We start from the raw sequence: 23,300 nt of genomic DNA on the forward strand, positions 1-23,300 counted from the left end.
TGTTAAGATGGAACTTGTTCCCAAGACAACGTAGAAGTGGTAGAAATCTGACCACAGGCATTAGCACACATTCTGGAAGTCATTGGTGATTTTCTAGCACTACTTTCTCAGTTACACTTAATGACAGTCAAGAATGTTATGATTACATTGTAAACTATTTAATACTCACTGGAAAGTTTAAATGGAAGTTGTGTGTGTGTATGTGTGTGTGTGTGTGTGCACGCACGTGTGCGTGTACACCATGTATGTGTTTGATACACTTGGAAGTTGGAAGAGGGAGTCAGATCCCTTGGAACTAGAATTTTGTATGGTTGCAAGCCCTCAGGCGAGTGCTAGAAATTGGACCAGGTCCTCTGCAAAAGCAATAAGCTCTTTTAACCTCTGAGTCACTTCTCCAGCCCAAGAAAATACTGTATGTGTTCATGGCAATATTGAAGTAGTTAACAATAAATTCTATTTTCATTTTTAGAGAAACCACTGTTTTAAGTATAATTTCTATACAAAACTATATTATTTTGCACCTGGAACATTTGACCATTGGTGATTAGAAATGGCAGTATTTATTTTGATGATTAATTTTTTTTAAGTATTACATTAAAAACCTGTTGGTTTTTTGATATTTCAACTTCTTAAATGTCACAATTAATTTTGAAGTTGTATCCTGTGTACATTTAGTAAACATTGGTACTGAGTACATGCACCAGGCTTTGAATCTCTTAAGTGCAGCCCTGAGCATGCTTGTCTTGTGCAATAGAGTTAAAAGTATTTGAAAACATTATTTTCAATAATTATAAGATATAGAGCTATAAAACAGCAGCGGTGAGACAGTCATAGGTGTTTTCCAGATGAGGCAGCTGAAACCCAGAAAACTGAGCTGCTTAAATTGCTCTTGACATATGAAAGACCTGTTAGACTTTTTCATTCTTTTATATTATAGTTGGACATTTCATACAATTTTGGCATGATTGATGTTGCCTGTATGATGCTTTGGTTTGTTTTGAGACAGAGTCTCACTCTTTGTCTAGATTGACTTCCACATAGACCAGGCTGGCCTCAAATCCAGAATTCTGCTGAGTACTGGGATCATAAGTATGTGCTATAATGCCCAGCAAACTGACTTATAAAACCCCTGCTCTATTCACAGCAGATAATGTAAGGAGATTTAACCACAAGTATACTGGATCTAAACCAGTGGTTCTCAACCTTGAGTTCTCTATCTCTTTGGGGGTGGGGGGTCAAATGACTCTTTCACTGAGGTCATCAAAGACCATCAGAAGAACATATTTCTGTTACAATTCAAAACAGTAAACAGATTACAGTTATGAATCAGCAACAGAGATAACTTTGTGGTTGTGGAGCGGGGAAATCCCAACATGAGGAACTGTTAAAGGGTCATAGCATTAGGAAGGTTGAGAACCATTGATGTCCGCAGTCCTCCTGTGTGAGGTCAGGTGCTTTAGTAGGTGAGTAAGTAAAGTTGTAAGACTGCTGACTACTGTTTCATCATGTTCTTGCTAATCTTTCAGGGTGTTTGTGTTAAGTTTTATTTCATTATGAGAGTAATATAATTGAAAACCAAATAGTGCCACCCAATACTAGGTTGTTTATTTCATTGGTACTGGTGATTAATGTTTGAAATGAAGGCCTGTCTTTGGATTCAGTGACTGGCCTCTGGGTTTATTGGTTGTAACCATTGTTAGTTTTGCCACCGTTCAGTATTTAGAGTAGCTATTGTATGTTGCACAAAGATTGTGGTTACAACCAATTTTCACTACCCAGCCAGGCTGTGTCTGCTTTGAGAAGTATTTAGACTTACCTAAATCTCCAATCAGAAGATAAACCTCCTAATGTGTGCAAGGGTAAGTTCGGGTTGAGGGAATCCGTGAGCAGTTACACTTTCTGATTGCTATGGTACAGCATTTTTATTTAGTAAAAGGTGATTTACAACATCTGGTAATTTTTGAGATAGATAAGGATTAAGTAGATTCTCTTAGTGACTAAATCTCATACACCAACCATATGAAATCGACTTTGTATTTCTACTTGAGATTAATTGCTCTCTATTGGCTTTATAGGCTATCTTTATAGAAGATATAAGTAATGTGGTAACGGATTATCCTAGGAATTACCAAGGGGTTTGATATTTAATTTTTATGTTTCTAATGTCCTTTTTACTCATCTGTCATGTACACATAGAGAGAGCCTCCTAGGTTGTTGTGTTAGAATGTATGGGGTGTAAAGTGCATGCTACGCAATCACTAGGTATTTACTTCCCACCTTTTTTTTTTGCAATTTTAAGACTTGAACTGTAAAAACCCTACTTAGAAAATGGTGGTTATTTGGTTAGCTCTGTCTTTATTTCCCAAAAGTTAACTCCAAATCACTTTGATTTTTTTTCTTTTACATTTGTTTAAAAAAATTATAATTCTATCTATGCCTTTGTGTTTTAGGGGACTAATAGTGTATATTATATATATAAAATACCATTGTGAACTACAGTTGAACTTAAGTTGCTAGCATTAGATACTTAAGCAATATATAACATAGTTTCTTTTTCTTTTACTTTTTTTAATTGAAAATAATTCTTTTTTTCTACAGTGTGTTCTGAGCACTGTTTCTCCTCCTCCATATGCTTTTAGATCATTCCTACCTCCCCATCCATCTAACTCCAAGCCCTCTTTATAAAACAGGCAGAAAACAGATACATGAAAATAGAAAACAAAAAGCACAAGAAACACATATGCACACACAACACACACACACACACAAACAAACAAAACACAAAATTGGAAACTATAATATACAAGGAAAAGACCAGTCAAAAAAGAAGTGTTCAAACAAAGCAATTTGAGGCAAAAATACCATTGAATTAGGTTTGTATTGCTTATCTGCTGCTGGGCACTGGACCGGTGCTTATTTCTGCGTGGTTTGTGAGCCTCCACTAGGGAAAAATACTTTTTCTTTTGCAAGTGGTTGTCAGTTGGACATAGCTTCTTGGTATGGATGGGAGCTTGTGCATACTTCCCAATCAGCACTGGGTCCTGGCTGGCTCGGACCGCAGGCCGTGTGCTTGCTGCCACAGTCCTATGTCCTCGTGTCATCCATCCCCTCGGGGGTGGCGTGTGATGAAGATATCTTTTAGGACTAAGTCTCCAGTCTCTACTTCCTGCACATTGTAGAGTTGTGGGTCTCTGTGTTTATGTCCCACCTACTGCAAGAGCCTGAAGCCGCTGATGAGAGCAGAGACATACACTTAGGCATAGATGGGTCTAGCAGGGCGTAGTTGGGAGTTGTTTTATCTATTTATCTTGGAGGTTGTGTCCAATGAAAATAAATTCTGATAGGTGAGATTTTGATTTCCTGTCACTGAAGAGCCTACGTGAAATGGAAAAGGTAAAGAGCAAGTTTCTGGAGCTGGGCATGGCTCAGCCGCATGGACACGAGGGCCGGACAGTGTGTTTGAGTTACCGTGGTAGAAGATCCTAGAAGCTCATTCGTCAGCCGCATGGCTGAACCAGTACGCTCCAACTTCTGTGACTAGGCCTTGTCTCAAAACCTAACTGTGGACAGCAGTTTAGGAAGGCTCCTGAAGTCGGCCCCAGAGAACGAGCAGGTGCAGGGAACACTCATATGGATACAACTAGTGAAAAGTGAATTTAAAAAAAGGGACCCCAGACTAATGTGGATGAAGAAACATGCAGACTATTGATTTGTTTTATAAGACAAATAAATGTGTTCTTGATGAATTTTAGATTTTTTTCTTCTGAAAAAACACATAAACCATAAAATCAGAAAATAGTTCTGAGTAGTTTGTGACAGGCTGTGATGAGCTCAGATGTCATTGCTGTGACCTCTGCATGGCTGTGGAAAGTTTTCAGCTTGTGAAGTGCCTGTAGTGCTTTAAAGAGTCCATCAGTGGTCCTTAAGCTGTATCCTTACGCCTGCAGCTAGGAACGGTGTTGTAGTTTACTCTTCGTTTACAATAAGATTCCTTCTCGTTTTATTTAAAAATGTATTACATTTTATTTATTTTGTTGGGAAGGGATTTGTAGGAGTCAGTTTTATTCTTCACCATGTGGTCCAAAGATTGAACTCAGGTCTCAGGCTTGGCAACAAGGGCCTTTACCAACTAGTCCTTCTTACTGGCCCCAGAATGCCCTTTAAGATCATGGAAGAAAAACTGGGCATGGTAACAACACAGACCCTTAATCTCAGGACTCTGAGACAGAGTCGTGCAGATGTCTATGAGTTCAAGGCCAACCTATTGTACATAGTGAGTTTTAAAACTGAGCTGCATAGTTAGACTTTGTTAAGTAAGTAAATACATAAATACATACATACATAGATAAGAACGATATGGATGCACCATGCATAAGATATATCAACAACATGATTAGATGAAACATTAATTTATCATTTTAAAAATTGTTTTTTTAGGCATTAATTCACGGATTAAACAGACATTATTACTCCATCACTATTAATTATCGGAAAAATGAACTGGAACAGAAGGTAAGTCTGTGGAAAATCTTTTTCTTCTTCTTCTGCATCTGTGATTTATTTTATGCCTGCGTGTATAGTTCTGTCCACTCGCATGCCTGTTGCCCTGGGGTCAGAAGAGGCTGTTGGATCCTGGAACTGGAGTCGCACTCTAGTCCCAGAGCCACAGCAGCATGGAACAGACTGCTGCTCTGAGGTTTGCTTAGTTTGGTCTTTCTTTTCTTCACATGTTATAATGTTTTCAATTATCAAAAGAAAAAATTAACTTTCTTCCAGTGGTAGTACTTCATTGAAGGCAAATTCTAGAGTATGACTTTTGAGAAAAAGTTATCTTAAAATTATAAACTTGTGGGGAGAGGTGGCTCACTGGTGCTGCTCCTGAGGACCTGGGTTTGGTTCTGAGCATCCATCTCAGAGGGCTCACAGCTCCTCTGCACTTTAGGTCCAGGGAACTGATGCCCTCTGCTGGCCCCTACAGACACATGCGTATGCGTACACATAGCCAGGGGACATTTAAGGAAACACAGAACAATAAAATACAAACTCAGTTACATGAGATGCCTCAGCAGGCACAGATTCTTCCTTCTCCCTTTTAGGCATGATAGCAGGAGTTGAGTATCTTGGACCCATTGGTAGGGCTAGGACTAGCTGCCTTCAGTTTTGCTCTAGCCTTCACATGCATGCTGTAGTCTATGTACCCACTCAAAAATAAATAAATGTAGTAAGAGAAAATTGAGAATTTGTAAGGCAGGTGAGGTGTCATAGCCTTTTGAGATGCTGAATCACATCAGAAAGTTTATGAGTTTGAGGTCAATAATGTGCCCCACCCCCCAAAAGTACATGTGTGTACACATAAACCCCTTCTCTAAATTTTTGAATGTGTAGTCATCTGGTCATTTATATTGTTAACTGATAATCCAGCTCCAGTGTATTTGAAAACTGGACATGTCCATGAGTTTTTTCATAGTTTTGCTTTGCTTTTTCAGTCCTGTCAGTAAGTAGTAAGTATTAAGTTTTTAATAGCAAACCTGTATGTAATATGAGAATTCAGTGCATCCTTTGATTCATTTTTGTTTTTGTTTTTGTTTTTGTTTTTGTTTTTGTTTTTTAACTGCTGTGATTAGATATTTTCTAGACCCTGGTGATCGTAAATATAACTGAATAAAGTGAAGAAGAAAAAATGTCCATAAACACTATAAAAGTAGTGTCTTCTCATGCAAGGGAAGAAAGATCTTTGTTAAAACAATGTGAGACGGTTGTTTTTAGTCAGTGTATTAGGAAAGGCATCTGTCTCTTAACTGACAGAGGTACCAGAGAGAGACAAAGGCATGGATTTGGAGCACCAACATATATTAGTATAAATTTAGGATATTTCCAGCTGGTACTTACTTGAATGAATAAACTTATATTTAAATTCATTAATTTTTGTAAAATTGTTTTTACAGAACAGAGAAAAGAAATATCTAAGTCAACAAAATAATGTTTTCCCTGTATTTTTAGATGCTGTTAAATTTGCATAAGAAGAGTTGGATGGAAGGATTGACACTTCAGGACTACAGTGAACACTGTAAACACAATGAATCGGTGGTAAAAGAGATGTTGGAATTAGCCAAGAATTATAATAAGGTAAAAGTCATTTGTTTCTTCACAATTTTCCACATGTGTAATTAGGTACTGAATGGTTAGACAAAATAAGTAATTAAAAATAGAGAGGCCTCTTTTGTAGGTTTGATAATAAATACTTGATGTATAGGCAGTCTGGTCCCTCTGTAGAAAATACGTACAATTTTTCATATTGAAAAGCAATTGGGTTCTTCTTAAACAGGCGGCTGGGAAGCTGGAGAGATGTCTCAGTAGTTAAGAGCACTTGCTCCTCTTAGGGAGAACCTGAGTGCTGCCTAGCACGCATGTAAGGCAGCTGACAGCTGCCTGTAACTCCAGCTCCTGTGAGACACACACACACACACACACACACACACACACACACACACACCAACCAACATACAGAGTGACACATAACAAATCAAATAATTCCTAAGCTGGCTATGGTGGCACATTTAATAAACTATTACAGTTTTTTATTTAATCAGTGCTTACTGAAAACCTTTTGTGTGCCAAGCAGTGGGACATGCTATAAAACACAAGACATAAAAGTCCCCATTGCCCAGAGAGCTCTCTTTCTGTAAAAGAACATAAACAGACAGCATAGTGCATTGTGGTTAGTGCCACGGACAAAGAGCAGTGGCTAGGGAGAAACTGGCTTCGTATGGGGCCAGTAAAAATGTGTCTTATCAAAAAAATCATTAGGTTCAATCCCCTGGAAATATTTGTAATGCTAAAATATAAGTGGGTTATTGGGCTGGAGAGTTGGCTCAGTCGTAAAGGTCTGAGCTGCATCCGCAACCCATGAAAAGAAGCTTGAAGTACTGCGTGCTGCAGGGAAGAGGAAAGGGTAGCCTGGCTGGCCAGTGCTCACGATGGCCAGGACATAGATTCAGCTGGTGTCCAGCAACAGGCGGATGTGTAAGATTTCTGTGTGTGTGTGTGTGTGTGTGTGTGTGTGTGTGTGCGTGCGTGCGTGTGCGCGCATGCACAACAAAATACTATTTTTTATTTAGAAAGAAAGAAATCCTGCCATTGTATCATGATGATCCTGGAAGACATGGTTAAATGGAATAAACCAGATAGACACATAAAGACAAATCTTCACATGGGAAGTCCAAAAAGCTCAAAACTCAGGAGTAAAAAATATAAAACTGCTTTTAGAGTCTTGAAGCTGGTGTTAGGAGATACTGGGAAAAAAAGAAAAGGCATGGGGTATGTTTAAGAAGTGGTAAATGTAGTTAGAGTGTATATGAGGAGGAATAGAAGATAGTTGCAGAGTTATTTTTGATCAGAGGCATGATACACCTGGATGCTAACTTTAGGAACAGTGAGAGGAGATTTGAATGGGACTTAACATTAAAAGGCTGTGTTGTGTTGTGTTGTGTTGTGTAGTGACAGTGGTAATGGAGACAGATAGTAGACAAAGCATGTCACCGATTGGGTTGTGTAAAGAGAGGAAAACTGAAGATGAACTTAACATTTCCTGCTTACTAAACTATTGATAGCAATAACCTTTTCAATGTAGGCAGAAAAAAAAAGGAATGAAGAACGTGTTTTGATCATTGTTTTTGTTTCTTAATTGATACTCAGAATAGCAGGTCTCCTGGCGGTGTCTGGTCCATGCACTCACTCTTCTGCCCCTCACCCTGGCTGTGCCCTGTTCTCCCCGTTTCCCTTCTTCTACTTCCGTGTCACATATTCTCTTGCCCTCCCTGCCCACTTACTGTTTCCCTCCCAAGCTCGCTTTTCAGTTCCATGATCTGTACCCAAAGATACTCACATATCAAAGTTCAAAGCTTCAGATTTTAAACAATTTGAAATAGTGAGAATTAATAGTAAAATCTAAAACTCAAGATTTAGGAGGTATAGTTAAGACTGATTATTGAAATTGTAATATTTCTGTTTTTAAATTAAGCACTTTATCATATAAAAAATACTATACAAGAGAAAGTGTGTAAGAGTCGCCAGATTTTGTTATCAGCAAGTCATTTTGAAAGAACTGAGCTTTGAACTAAAGGTAACAGAGTCTTCAAAATTAAATTTCAGGGAGAGGTTAGGTCGCGTTTTGACAAGCATGTACTAGAGTGTAACATTCTAGTGCTGGAACCCCCTAGTACTAGATTGAGAGTATTTTTTTCTTTCTGGTGTTGCTTTCATGCTGTAGAGATGCAAAAGCAAATGTTGCTATAGGCCTAGATGGAGAAAGAAGTAGTTTATCGTCTAAAATAGTTAGCCTTTTGTTGTTAAAAAATAAAAGCTGTAACAAGTTGCTATTCAGTAGACTGTAGAAATGGTTTTTATTTCTCTGTAACATTACATTTAAGTAAATTTATATTTCCTTCTGCCAGAAAATAACCTATTTATGGTTACTGCTGCCCATCCATAGAAGTTTTTTTCCTATATTACAGTTTAAAAAATCTCTGTAGTACTAAAAATCTTGTGAGGTTTGGTTAAAAATGAAAACAGTGTGTAAGCTGTGATATGAAGAGTCCAGATTTGGGAATGTAATTCCCTCTATGATTGAAAGAAATACGTTGAAGTTTTTATAGTAACACTTAAAATATACAAGGAAAGGCCCGTGCTACCACAGTTCTTCATGGCATTCTTTTTAATTGGTTGGCTTTTTAAGCTAAGGTAATTATTGTTAGATGCCAGTCAGGTCTTAAAGTAAAAGGAGTTTGAGGATAATTAAATTCTTATGTTCCAAGTTTTCACTCTCAAGTCTGAATTCCACATAGGAGTTCTGCTTGATGAGTACTCTGGGTTTTCTAATTACTGAGCTACAGCACCTGCAGCACTGTGTTGCAAACCTCATCTATACAGGCCACAATGCTGCTGCTAGATTTGAAAACTGCTCCTCTGTCATATATATTTGTAAATGAATGTATAGGTGTAAAATGTATTGCAAAAGATCATTTTAAGAATAACATAAAAACAAAATTTTTCCTTTTAATGCATATAGCTCCGTAAATTCTGAGACCTGACACCTAGCTTATCAGATATATTGACTAACTTAATAACCTGAAAAATGGGATATCTTTATATTTCATATAAACTAAATATTTTTGGTTTTCTATATTATATTTAGTAGGTATAAATTTTTGTGGTCATATAATTAGACAGAAAAACAAAAGAAGATATAAATATTGAGGAAATTGGCCAAATTAACATTATTTGAATATAATGTGATATATTGTTTGCAGTCACACAGAAATTCAAGAGAATAAAAAGATAATTGTCAAAACTGTTTTATCAGAAGTGATGTAGATGGTTAAAATGTTTTTAAAACAAAAAGATAAAAGAATTATGGAAAAAAGGTATTAAACATGACAAAGTTTCAACCTTATTAAAGAAAAAAACCTATGAAGTAGACATAACTTTCAATATTAAAAGTTTATGAAACATACTATCAGTGGGAGAGTAATATTTTACAGGTTGTATTTTATGTGTATATATATATATGCATGTATGTATATATATATATATGCATGTATGTATACATGTATGTATATATGTGCACCATGTATGTTTATTGTGTGCTCCCCTGCTGCCCAGGGAGGCCAGAAGAGGATGTCTGGTAATCGTAGTTACAGGAAGTTTTGAACTGCCATATGGATGCTAGGACTTGAATAAGTCCTCTGGAAGACCACTAAGGGCTTTAACAGCTGAGCCAACTTGCCCGTCCCTTGAAAGTGATCTTTGTTTTAAATATATGTCGTATGTCATATTGTTTCAGTAACATTGTCATCTTCAGGATAGGAGCTAGGGAACTGTATGCTTTAAGGCTTAGAACTTGAGAGTGAGACTCTGATTATCTTTCTGTTCTATGTTTATTGTATTGACATACGTCTTTTAAGTCATCTTAAGTGCATTGGTGCTAAACCTTAGCCATCACAATTTCCTTCCCTCCTCCCCTCTGGTTTTTTGGCTTTGTTTTGGTGTCTGTCCTGGAAATCTTGTGTAGACCAGGCTGGTCTCTTGAACTCTTAAGAGAGATCCTTTTGCCTCTACCTCCCAAGTGCTGGGATTAACGGCATGTGCTACCACACTGAGCTTACCAAAAACTTTTAATTTTATAAAAGTTGAATTACAAATTGTTGTTACTCTATCTACATATGAAAGGAAAGTTAAGTGTTTACATACTCATGTGATCTTTGTTTTGTATTCCTTATTTACTGTTATGCTTTAAATTGGATTCCCTGTTAAGATTTTTGTAAAAGATCTCTGTTGTTCCAGTTGTCTTGAATACCACAGATTTGACTTTCTTACTACTTATGATGCATCATTTAAAAGTAATGAGTTTCCTTTGGAGCTAATGTTACTATGAGTCTTGGCTTGGTGGGGCACCCCTTCAGTCCCAGGATTTAGGAGGCAGAGACAGAGAAATCTTTTCAGTTAAGAGACAGCCAGCGCTACACAAACACCTCAACAAACAAAACCAGATGTTGCTATGAAGTCTGGATAGGACTTGGCTGGAGTCAGACTTTCATTGCTTATCTCTTCTATGACTAGAAATAAGGTGTCACAGAAACATTTCCTTTTCTCTAAATCAGGATTGTCTTGAGGGCTATGAATGTCCTGTGAAATCCCTGACATGTGCACATCTGAAATGATGGGCACAAGTGTTTTCACTGTCATTCTGTTTTAAAAATTAAATTACATTTGTTTGTAGGTGGGTTATGGATGCGTGTGTGTTATGGCGAAGTTGTGGAGGTCAGAAGGCAGCATATAGGAGTTGGGGATTGAATTCAGGTTGTCAAATTTGGCAATGCCTTACCTGCTGAGCCATCTTCCTAGCTGTTTAATATCATTCCTTTTGCTTTTTAAAAAAGATTTATCTATTTTTATTTTATATGTATGGGTGGGTTTTTTGTTTTGTTTTGTTTTGTTTTTGTTGAGTTTTTCCCCCTTTTTTGCATGTTGTTTATGTACTGTGTGTATACCTGGTGCTGATGGAGTACAGATAAGGGAGTTAGATTCTTTGGAACTGAAGTTAATGAAGGGTTAAGAGCAGCTTTGTGGATGCTGAGAACTGAACCTCTATAAAAGTCACAAGTGCTCTTAACCACTGAGCCTTCTCTCCAGCCTCATTAATGTTTCTTAACTACTCCATTTTTTGACATCTAACTAATCAACAATCCATTCAACTATTCAAATCCATCCTTATTATTTTGCTTCTTTATATTTCTACTATCACTGTCTTAGTTCCCAGTTAGTCTTCATGTCTTTCTAGTCCCTCCCACTTAAACCTAGTTCTCACAAAGCCACATGGTCTTTCCATAATCAACATGGTTGTGTTACCAGAGAAAAACAGAAAGAGAACAACATGCCATGTGCTCTGTGTTATCTTAACTAAAAGGCCAAGATCAGTCTGTACTATGTGTATAGAATCAGTATATAATGATCAACCTATAGATTGAATAGATATCTGTAAAGTATACCTGCTGAGACCAATTTCTAAAACAAAGAAAACTTGTATTCTTTCAAAAACAATACAAGCCAGTTCAAAAGTGGGCAATGACTTGAATAGTCATTTCTGCAAATGGCAGTAAGCATAGGAGCTTCAGTCATTAGAGAAATGCACATCAAAACCACAGTGTGAAGCCAGGTGGACTGGATTATAATGTTGACTCCTAGGAGGCAGAGGCAAAACAACTATGACATAATCTGGCCTACACTAAGAGAGTTCCAGGATATCCAGGGAATGGATGACCAAAAATACCCATAGTGACACATCACTTCTCTCAGTCAAGATACTGAAAAGTAGAAGTGTTACTGAGGACCTAAAAGAATTGGAATCTGATTACTACTAATACTGCAAAACAGAGCAACTGTAGCTGGTCTCTGAATCTCATTTCTTTCTTCTTTGTTTATTCTCTGAGCATGGCTACTAATAAAGCACAACCCCCCCCCCCCCAACGACCAACAACCACCCACCTCTGTCTCTTGGTGCCCTAGCATTTATAGGCCCTCTGAAAAGTTCCCCAAAACCAAATGTCACATGATCACAGAAACTATCTGCAGCTAGTGTAACCATGCCTCTGGTAGAGCACGAGGCAAATCATAGTCAGCTCCTGTAGTCAGTCCCCTACCCCCCACACCAGGGATTAAAATAAAATCATATTTTTATAATATTTCTGTTTTTTTTTAAAGAAACCAAATTTTCAGAATTCTCACCATAGGCAACTGCTGTAGAAAACAGTTCAGCGATCTTCACAAAGTTAAAAATACATGTAACTTCATGGCTGAATAATTCTACTCCTAAAATATGCACAAGAGAAGCAAAACATGTATTCAAATGAAAACTGTACACAAATGGCCATCAGCCACTATTCACGGTGTGAAAGGTGATTACTCAGTGTCTGTCAGCAGATACATTGTGACATAAATAAGAAACTATTACTTGGCTGCATCAAAAATAAAGTATTGATTGATTCATGCTACAATGCATACAATCCTCTAAGACATGGTAAATGAAAGAGTCAGGTACCAAAGATTGTGTTGTATGATGCTTGTATGAGGTATTCTGTGCCACAAACAGGCACATTAGTGGTTCAGGGTAAGAGTAGCGTGCAGGACATAGCAGCCTAAGTAGTTTTATTTTTGGGATAGTATAATGATTTAGATATGGGTGATAGTTATATAGTGTAACAAATATACAAAATGGTTTTTCTTTTAAGTAGTTAGAGTAAAATTTACCTTAACTTTTAAGATATAAATTGGTTCATGTCACTGCTTTGCTTTTTATTGATATGTGTCTGTGTTTTGCTGGCATACACACACACACATGCACACACACACACACACACACACACACACACACACACACACACACACACGCGCGCGCCTAGAACCCATGGAGCCAGAGGAGACCATTAGATTCCCCTGGAAATAGAGTTAGCAATGGTTGTGAGCTGCCATGTGGTTGCCGGGAGGAACCAAACCCAGGCCCTCTGGAAGAGCAGCCTTGCTCCTAACTGCTGAGGCCTCCCTCCAGAGTGCACTCCTTTGCTTTTAAAAGCATTTTAAAATTGAAATCTGTGCCCTTTATTGAAGGTCAGACCTGAACTGGCTTTTGCTTGCCTCTCAATAATCTATTTGTCTCAATGCTAGATGGTTGGCCTGACTTATATCATTGTTTCCTGGTCGGCCACTGAAAAGGCCATACCTTTTCAGCAAACCTTCTTTCCTTCTGAGATAGGACCTAGCTACCCAGCCCCACACCAGCCTCCTGTCTCTGTTTCCCCTCCTTTCCCTCCCAGGTTTTGGATTACGGATATGTTCTTACTTTTAAATTTTAGGTTGGTTCTTGTTGTTGTTGTTGGTTTTTTTTTTTTTTTCTTAAGTTACTAAAGTTCTCTGAATTGAGCAGTCTCGTCTCATTTTATTTCTAGCCCAAGCAGTGAATACTCAGCAAATTTTTTTGAATAAATAGTATACTTGTGTTTTTCTGCCATAATTATGAATTTATTAAACAACAAATTATCAGAAGTGACTCTTATTAGCTAATATCATTGTAAAGTGCCACCAAAATCTAAGGAACTGCTGTGCCTTCTGGGGCACCTTCCCTGCTGCTAAGCTTCTGCTTCTCCTGGTGTTAGCCTTGCTGCTGTCTCCTCCTTAGGTCTGACTGCCTCAGATATTGCCACCTCACCATTGGCCTTTCCGTAGTCGTCCTCGTCTGAGTGAGCTACTTTTACTTACCACTGCGCTCCTGTCCGCTGTTGATACCTTTTGTTTTGCTGTGCTTTGCTTACGACCACACCATAATTTGAGATTTAAACACAAGTAAAGCCCAAGTGTGAGCTCCTTGAGAGAGAGACAGGCTTGAGAATTCCTTGGTAAAGATAACGTAAACTCACCAGGAAACTAGTGCCCAACTTATATACAAAATGTTGACGGGATGCTTGGCCAAGTTGTTTTAAGAGTAATATTTGTAAAAACATAAATGCTACTGAATATGGCAGCAGATGCCTTTAATCCCAGCACCTGGAAAGGCAGAGGTGCGTGGGTCTCTGCATTTGAGGATAGCCCAGTCTACAAAGTTGTAGGACATCGAAACCCTGTCTCAAAAATATACATACATACATATATAAATACATACATATATACACACACATGCATACATACATACATACACACATACATTGCTATTTAGTAGTAACAGTAGTCAAAAGTGTTATTGTTCTTTATAGTCAAGTCTCTTCCTTAGAAAGTTTTACAAATTGCTTCATGTTTGTTTATTTTGTTTTCCAAAATATACTTTGTAAAAAAGGTATTTATTTAGACTTTCTGCTTCTGTAACCTATAGTGTTGTTTTGGTTCTATTTGCTATGAAAAATAGATTTAAAAATCACAAAACGAGTAAGCACTTAACAGTCACAGGGCTTGCTTCCTGGTGAGGATGGTGCCTGTTCTTCCAGCATCTCTGTCACAGTAAGATACATGCTTTCCTGGGAATGTTTGACACCACGGACTTAAGTGGGATCTTAGCATGTTGTAGAAAGAACAAGAACACCAATAAAGAGCAAACAACAGCCAAAGGGCTATTCAGAAAGAATATGTGAAATAAGACGTCTTAAGGGATGGGAGAGGAAAACAGGCACTAGAGTAATTAATTGTACAGGTAGGTATTCAGAAAACTGGAGTTGCTCTGTGGAAATCTGAATGCTTGTAACATCCAAGGGTTCAGACTATATTCAAAGATAAATAATGATGAAATTTGAGATATTGTTCATTTGAAAAATTTGATCATTAGTAGAAAAAAGAGAATGATGTTAAAGTATTTATAAAAGTCTCTTTAAACTAGAGGGTACATTTGAGGGGATGGTGATCACATAACAGACCAAATTCCAAGAATTTCTTAGAACTGTGCAGACCGTGCATGATGGGATAGCCATCTGGGGGTCTTTGTTGATAAACTGTTAGAAACGTTTCTAGTGTGAATAGCCACAAACATTTTCAGTGCTTTTTTGTTGGTTGAGTAAACCGAGGAGCACGAATGCAAAAGCAAATTTTGAAGCCAAATCACAGAAGTTGCCATAAACACAGAAGTTCCCTAGTGAGGACACTGCCTGTGCCTGAATTTCATTTGTTACTGCTGCTACCATTTCTTCATTTTTCCTGGGGACTAGCCAGATTAGCACTGTGAATGAAGAAAGACTGGTCTTGCCCAGATGGGAAATGAGATATAGGTAACTCAGGTAGGAGAAAGGACAGAGGACTTGGATGCCGTGACCTGGTCTGTCTTACGCTGGAAACGATGTGCTTACGTCTTCTGCCGTGGGGGTTGCAACCTTGGTGTATGCCTAAATCTGCAGCTGCTCCTCCTCTCCCAGATGGTATCCATGGCTGGGAGTACTTTTTACCATCTGCACTTCTCAAAGAGTTTGTGAACTCTCTTTTAATTATTGGGAATAGAAAAACTAATTGGTAAAGTGGTTAAATGTTGAAGAAGATTTTTAAATTTTATCAGTGCTTTTTATATCCTCTTTATCCTTTCAATTAATATTAAAAAGCTTTAAGTGCTTTTGACTTTCATCTTTGTGTATTTGCTCTCTCTGATACTTGCATTTTATCCAGAATGCTCTCTAATGATTATTTATATGAAGATGAGGATTTTGAGCCAAATTCCAAACCTCTTGCCTCCTTGCAGGCCTGTAGTAAGCACTGCTCTCTGTACGTGTGTAGACCAGCTAGCACTGAACGGGCATGGAGTGCACACTAACGGGCGTGGAGTGCACACTGAGGAGAGTTGTTCATTCATCTAACATGTTCTCAGATGAGCAGAGGAGAGTGTCACAATTGTCAGAGTAGTTTAGAAAGTAGTTTAGCCTTTCATTGCTTCTGTTTTTGTTAAGGCATTGAAAAGTGGGAAAGTCATTTCCTCGTTAGAAAATACTTTCATAACTAGCCAGCCAATAGAGTGACATCTGACTTCGAAAATGAGCGTATTCTCTGTCTGGGGAGTTCTAGGTAGTGTTGGTGAGTTTTCTTTTTCCTGCTTTCAGGCTTGAATGTATTTCCTAATGTTACAAATAAGCACCCTCCAGTATTCAGCAGACACAAGAGATATTCACCATCTTTTCTCTTCGGCAGGTTCTACTGGCGAAAATTCTCTAGATAGTTTGTCCATTTATAAAATTAGACACTTGCCATCTTTGCTCATTTTCAAGTTCTCTGTTTACAAAACTATTAAGAAGGTGTGAAATACAGCCAAACTTCCCAGTTTATGGAAAATGTCTGATGATTGCATTTCCTACATGTTCATTGTTCACACATGAAGAAATTTGGCAGCTGTGAGATTATTAAGTTTAGAGTGTCCAAATCAAATCCTCAGTGGGATTGGTTTTCCATTTTCTGACACTACATTTTACCCCCTTTTATTACCATCTTTGTGCTAATGCTGTGGTAGCATTTTTGGAGGTTGGTGATCACTAAGTTTTCTTCATCTTGTTTATCAGATGCTATGAGTAAATTATTCACCAAATACAGGTTCTGTCCTGAGGCTGTAATATACCCACACTGCTCACATGCAGACTTCTTAGGTTAGGATGCTTCCTGGAGAGCTTTGTGGGATGTGTTATTGAGAGTTCAGTGCTGCCATTCAGGCCTAACTGTTGTCATTGTTGTAGGGTTTTACAAGAAAGCTTTGACTAGACACAAAGAATTTGTGGATAACTCTAAAGTAGTAGAAATGTTTTTCATGTTCTTTTAATTTGGTTTTTAACGTATGTAATTAACTTGATGCTAAAAACTTGAAATTCTTTATGGTTACTTCATGTGGAATTATGATTTTTTTCAAAATGTATATTGTAGAGATTTAAAGATGTGTAGAGATTTACTTATAATGCATGTGTTAGATCAAAACTCAGCAGGTCTTTTTGGTCCTTAATGAGATTGAGTAGCTACTAGATACACGCAGGCTTGTTGAAAGACGTGAAAGAGAAATGGGAACTTGGAGAAGGAAGCTGTTGGGAGGTGGGAAGGGGGGATTAAGCAAAGAAGGATTCCTCAGGACTCTGTTTCCTTGTCTCTCAGTGCCATTTCTTGAGCCAGTGTGCTGTTGTTTATATTTTCTTAAGTGTTTCTAAACGATGGTGATAATAGTTTTCAGTACCCTGAAGATGGTTCTGGATTGAAACAAAATTACTTTTCCAACAAATTGTTTGAATAAAAAAGTGTTCTGAATGAAAATTATGATCACCTTGCTTTGGTGATTATTCTTCAGTGGGAAAAGTAAATTCAGAATTTGAAACTCTGTCATTTGTGTTCATTCACAGGCGGTAGAAGAAGAAGATAAGATGACACCTGAACAGCTGGCAATAAAAAATGTTGGCAAGCAGGTGAGGAGAGGAATAGGTTACACAGTCACATGCCGACACTCTCGCATAACTATAAAACTATTTTAGGGATCTACTTTTTTTCTTGTTTGTTTCTATTACATTTTTTTCTGTTATTTAAACATACTAAATTCTAAAGGCTACTATATTTATTTGATGTCAAATTCTCTTTGCTACTTAAAGAGAAATAATATACTAAAAATAAGTGAAAGGAACCTTGGGTCCAGATCTAATTTTATGATAGTTGGGATAAAATAATAATGATGTGGTAGATTTATTTATTTAATAATCATTTCTTAACAATGCATCTTTTTCAGTAGGTAGGTAGTACTCCTACAGATTTTCTTTATGTATAACCATTTTTATAGGTATATTTTTGTTACTTTATAGCTGATTCCCTGAGAAAGTTTAGAATTCTATTGACTGCACTGTGAGAAAGGGTTTAAATAGTGATTCTTTTGCTCTTCTAAGATGAAATATATATTTAAGCCTGGTTATCAGAGGATGGGGGAACATACCCAGCAATTAAAAGAATCTACAGATTAATTAGACTGTTTTTCTAAAGAATGTTGATTACATTTTCCCCATTTCATGGAACATGGTTATCATATTGCTGATGTTGGCAGAATCTTGATATTTCAGATGCAAGACACTAAGCTGTCTTTGCTTTCAGCCATCCCACCATATGCTCTGATCCCATCACATCTCACACGATGGAGGTTTGGGCCAGGACCATTCTTGGATGGGAAATCTCTAAGAATCACCCAGCTGCCACAAGAAGTAATGTAGATAGCTGATAAACGAGTTACCAATTCACTGTAAAACCAATTAATCCCACAGAGTAGTAGGGCAAAGGTCTCTCTCTCTTTATCGTATATTGGAAAGAACTAAAATATGAGTACATTCTGAATGTTACAGTTTAAAAATGAGTACCCTCAAACCAAAGTAAAATAGTTCATCTTATTTTCCAGTCTGTGTGATATTAGCCTTGTTTTCATTTTCAACTACTTATTTTCATCTAATATGTTAGATTTTCAGTTTGGAGCCTTACCCTTTCTAGAACTCACTAAATAAATTACTTTCTGAAGCTGTGGTTTCTAGTAATGTCTATCTTCTTTAACAGCCCACAGGAAAATAAAAGGACTCAGTTTAAATTGAAACTGAAAATGTATAATTTGACATGGTGTAGAAATCAGAATGGTTTAGAAATTAGAATTGCCAGGCAGCAGTGGGCAGGCCTTTAATCCCAGTATTTGGGAGGCAGAGACAGTTGACTCTCTGTGAGTTCAAGGCCATCCTGGTCATCCTGTGAGTTCCAAGATAGCCAGGGCTATTACACACACATACATACACAAACCTGTCTCAAACAAACAAAATAAAAGAGATATCATCAGAATCTATGGTGAGTTTGGTTTTTTGAGTCGGGGTTTCTCTGTGTAACAGCCCTAGTTGTTCTGGGACTTGCTTGTGTATAAACCATAATGCCATCAAGCTCAGAGAGATCCTCTTGCCTCTGTTACCAAGTGCTGGAGTTATAGGCATGACCACTGAGCCCAGTTTTAAAATGTGGTAAAAATAGGTCACTGGCCTCTTTTTGTACTGTTGGTCTTTCTTAGGACCTTCACCTGTATTGTGTTAAGGTTTAATTTCTAAATACTAATATAGTCTAGTCATTGGGAATTACTTGTAACATGTCTTGTCTAAGTTGTAAGAAATTGGTGTATTGGAATTATGGATAAGAAAAGCAGATCTAAGACATAATCCAGGGAAAAAGACTTTGTAAAGTTATGAATCTTAGTTATTTTAAACACATGTAAGAAATGCTTTAAAATAGTTTCTTATTACATATAATACTTATCTTTTAAACTTTCAAATTTAGATGAAATAACTTATTTGTTTTTAAACTTAAGTAAACATTTTAGTTTATTATTATAATGCAATTTTAAGTTTCATTTTTAACCTGTCCTATTTAAAATGGATCTGATCAGATTTAAGAGTTGTGCCTGTGTAAGTTTCTCTGATAAAATTTTCTAGAATAGCTGGATGAAGCATTCTTAATGTTTTAGAATTAGTCCAAATTATACTTAAATTTTTCAATTACAGTGGCTTTTGATCCAAGAATATCTTTGAGTCATTTTCTTGAAATATTAAGATTATATGAATTTTTTTTACAAAGATAAAAGTAAGAATTCATATTGTAGCCTTATTGATGCCTTAAATCAAGCATCATTAGACATTAAAATATAATGATGACTGGATATATCCTTACCATCAGAGCATATACACATGCATAAATGTACCTTGTTAAAACCAGGTAATTGTGAGTTTTACCTGTTCTCCTTTATGAAAACCTGTGGTGCAGACCTGTAGCTAGCATTGATTGCATAGATCAGACTTTTATTGGGTAATGTTTTATCTTCTTAACACATTTAGAAACCACAAGAATGTAACAATGTGTTGGAAAAGCTGAATGATAGTGTGTAAATTTAGGCTTCATTACTAACTTAATCTGCTCTTGAAAACAAATAGTTTACCAGTAATACAGCTATCTTTTCTTTTATTTTGCATTTTTATTTTTCCTTTTAGGATCCCAAGCGTCATTTGGAAGAACATGTGGATGTGCTCATGACTTCAAATATTGTCCAGTGTTTGGCAGCAATGTTGGATACCGTTGTATTTAAATAAAGGACGTAGAGAGCTCTCAGTGCCACTCTGAGTGTGTCGTCCTCCCTTGTTCCTAATGCTTACAGTCAAGGGAACTGAAGGTGATCTGGTGACATGTGGGACACCTGTGCCACCTCCATCTCAGTTGTGCACTTGCTTCTGTTTATTTTGTCCGGGTTTTGCAGATTTCAAAGTTGTTCAGGAATACATCAAAGTGAACAAATTTTGTTAAGATCCCATTTACTATTTGAAAAAAATCAGTAGCACAAATATATTTTGATTGTTGCTTACAAAATAAAATACATTTACAATCCATGTCTCCCGAGGTCTTTTTGGCACTGGGTGGAAGTGACAAAGTAACATTTGACAGCGCTTTGGAAATCTCACACAAAGCTATGTTTCTCTTTGCGTTTTGAAATCTAATAACTGCATAATATCACTGTGATAACAAAACTTCACAAATTAATGATTGCCATTAGTGAGTGGCTTCCTCATTAGTGAGAATCCAGATAAAATGGCAGAGGTTTTTTTTTTAAGCCTTTCTATCAGTCCAGCATTATAGAGTCATGTCTTAGCATTACACTTTCAGGATTTCAGAAAACTGCATTTAAAAGACAGGCAATTTTATTTTAACCTCTCACAATTTGAAGCTGTCTAGGAGTTGGCTGCTGGAAAGACCACTAGATTCTCATGTAACTCAGTGGTAGAAGGTATATGTTTCCTTCAAAGGTAAATTGGGGGGGGGGGCACTAGTGTAAATTGAATACCATGAGTTTATAAACAATAGTTTTGTTTTCTTTCCTAAATTAAGTTTGTAGTACTCAGTGGTTGATACCATAGTATTGATTATTGGCAGTTATCATAGCTTCTCAAGTAAACAGATAACCCTACCCTCCTTGTTAATATTTATTTAGAAACAATTGAATACTCCAAGGAGTATCTAACAGTATAAAGACAAATATTTAATTCTAGGTTGTATCCTTGTAAAAAATACAGTCAAAGTATTTCTAATTCCTCATTAAAGGAGGATTATACTGGGTCACTTGCAATTTTACCTACTGGGGTTACCATAAATGCTGCAGTACACCAAATACTGTCTTAATAAACATTTCTGTCTATGCAGTTAACCATCTGATGGACTTGTCCAAAACTGGAGGTAGAATTGTTTCCTATGTGTTTTAATGGATTTTTGTTTGCTTTCCTTTTTCTGGTTGAATGGCTCTGGGCACTTCTTGCTTGTCCCATCTTTTAAATGTAGTGATAGTGACTTGTTAATTGCAACATTAAGTTGTCAGGATTGCATCTGATCATTTAAAACTAAAGAAAAAGTGGAGGGTCGAATGTACCCTTTGGACTAATTCACACTTATGGGCATTTTCCTTTCTTTTTTTAAATATAGGGCTTTCACTTTATAATAAATGACAGCTTTCACAGATATTGGAGAATTAGTTAAGACTCTGTGTGTGTGTGTGTGTTAAATTGAATGTGTCCTTTTAAAAAAGAGACGTAAGTATTTCTAGGCCTGGGTTCAGTCCTTGGGCTGAGTTAGAGTCTGTGGGTTTGCTCCTGGTTTGCCTTGTGGGCTTCCTTGATTTCCCAGGTTCCACTCCCTCCTGCCTGCTTCATGTTGGAAACAGTATCAGCTTCGGAACCTTGACACAATCCCTCACACCAAAAGTCATTTTTTTTTTATATTTTTAAGTAATCAAAATCAGGTTGTTCTATTAGATACTGTACCAGCAGCCTGATAGGGAACCATCTTGTTAAACACAAGGTAACCCCACCAATCCCAGCACCAACACACACTGGCAGTGAGGAGTTGAAGCTGCCCTAGTAACAGTGCAGAGATGTAGCTACACACTATTAAAAATGATCTGCCTGGATCTGTGCTATGGAAGCTCATATACACAGTCCAAGTCCCTCCTTAAACCTAAGGTTAACGTGACTTTGATAGAGTCCTCATTTTCCTTGTTGAATATACACCTTTCAAGGCAAAGCCTGTATGTGAGGAACCACTAGGTTTGGGGGCTGAAAATAGGTCACAGTGCCTGTTCACCTCCAAATCCAATTCCTTAAAAACTATGGACTGTGCCTTCCTTTTCTACCCTCTTCACACTTAGATGGGCACATTGTGATTCCTTGTGTTTTTAAGAAGCCGGTTCGGAGTGGCCATGATAGCAAACGGCTTCCAAAAGCTTAGGTCTGTCACCTTCCTATATGTACTTAAAAGGCTTTGTGTCCTGTTCAAAGGGCAGGGTGAGGTGAGAAGCAGGAGGGGCCGAGGAGAGACACTTGGTGACAGAAGCTAATGATACAAACAGGAGGACACAACCAGGTAAAATGGGGCAAAAGTAGCAGCAAAGATTAAGGGAGGAAACCATCAAATACCATCACACCTATTCACCCTACCACCACCAACAACCTCCTCTGTGCTCCAATGCCCGCCCCGCTAAAATCCAGCTTGTTTATAAAGAAGCTTCCTGGATAGGAGCTGAGATTTGCTTTCAAAGGGAAAACGGGTCTGGCATTATTTTTCTTCCAGAAAATTGCTTCTACCTGATTTTGAGACATCTGATTATCAACCTGTCCAGCCTATAGCCAGCAGTGCCAGGTCTTGCTCCTGTGCCCTGTGGGAGGCTGCAGCTGGTACCCTCTGCAGCCAGGCTCCCAGCCTCTGAGGGAGGAGGTGCAGTCTGTGCTCAGTGCTGGCCGCTGCAGACCACACTCTAGCACATCTTGAATCTGTTAACTCTTTTCTGACCATACCCAAGTTCCACCCAGCTTCGAACTCTGCTGCTCTGACGGGGCTACTCTGCAGACTGAAGGCAGAGGCACCATCTGGAGGATGGAGGAGATAGATTCCCAAGCCCCGCCTGCCTCGGCACGGGTGGAGTGCGAGCCTCTCCGTCCTGAGCCAGACAGGTCGCCCGGCACTCTCTTAGTTCCCCTGAGCTCGCCGCCTCTGGACCACCTTGCTGGCGGAGCTGAGCTATGCCCACGGTTGGCTCTGCATTTCTGCTCCTCTCGCCTTCAGGGACGAAAGCCACAGAGCAGGTTGGCCATGCCTGGACACACGCATGAGCTCTGGGTTTGTAGATCTCAGGTTCTCTTGGGCCGAGGCTAGCAACTGGCCTCCTGGGAAGCAGATACTAGGCGATCTTTTCTCTCAATACCTCAGAGTTGCTTGGG

General features: G+C 37.9%; 1 protein-coding gene across 1 annotated transcript in view; it reads left to right on the forward strand.

Annotated features, from left to right (window-relative positions):
- Positions 1-20,426, forward strand: part of Psmd14 (proteasome 26S subunit, non-ATPase 14) — an 87,864-nt gene extending 67,438 nt beyond the window's left edge. Inside the window, exons 9-12 of the mRNA XM_052182568.1 lie at positions 4,438-4,512; positions 6,001-6,126; positions 17,388-17,450; positions 20,034-20,426. Coding sequence (XP_052038528.1) covers positions 4,438-4,512; positions 6,001-6,126; positions 17,388-17,450; positions 20,034-20,132 — 363 coding nt within the window. The 3' untranslated portion in view covers positions 20,133-20,426. The remainder of the gene's footprint in view (positions 1-4,437; positions 4,513-6,000; positions 6,127-17,387; positions 17,451-20,033) is intronic.
- The last annotated feature ends 2,874 nt before the right edge of the window (positions 20,427-23,300 follow it).

The sequence above is a fragment of the Apodemus sylvaticus genome, chromosome 5 (genome assembly GCF_947179515.1).
Source record: "Apodemus sylvaticus chromosome 5, mApoSyl1.1, whole genome shotgun sequence".
In the NCBI taxonomy this organism is placed as follows: domain Eukaryota; kingdom Metazoa; phylum Chordata; class Mammalia; order Rodentia; family Muridae; genus Apodemus; species Apodemus sylvaticus.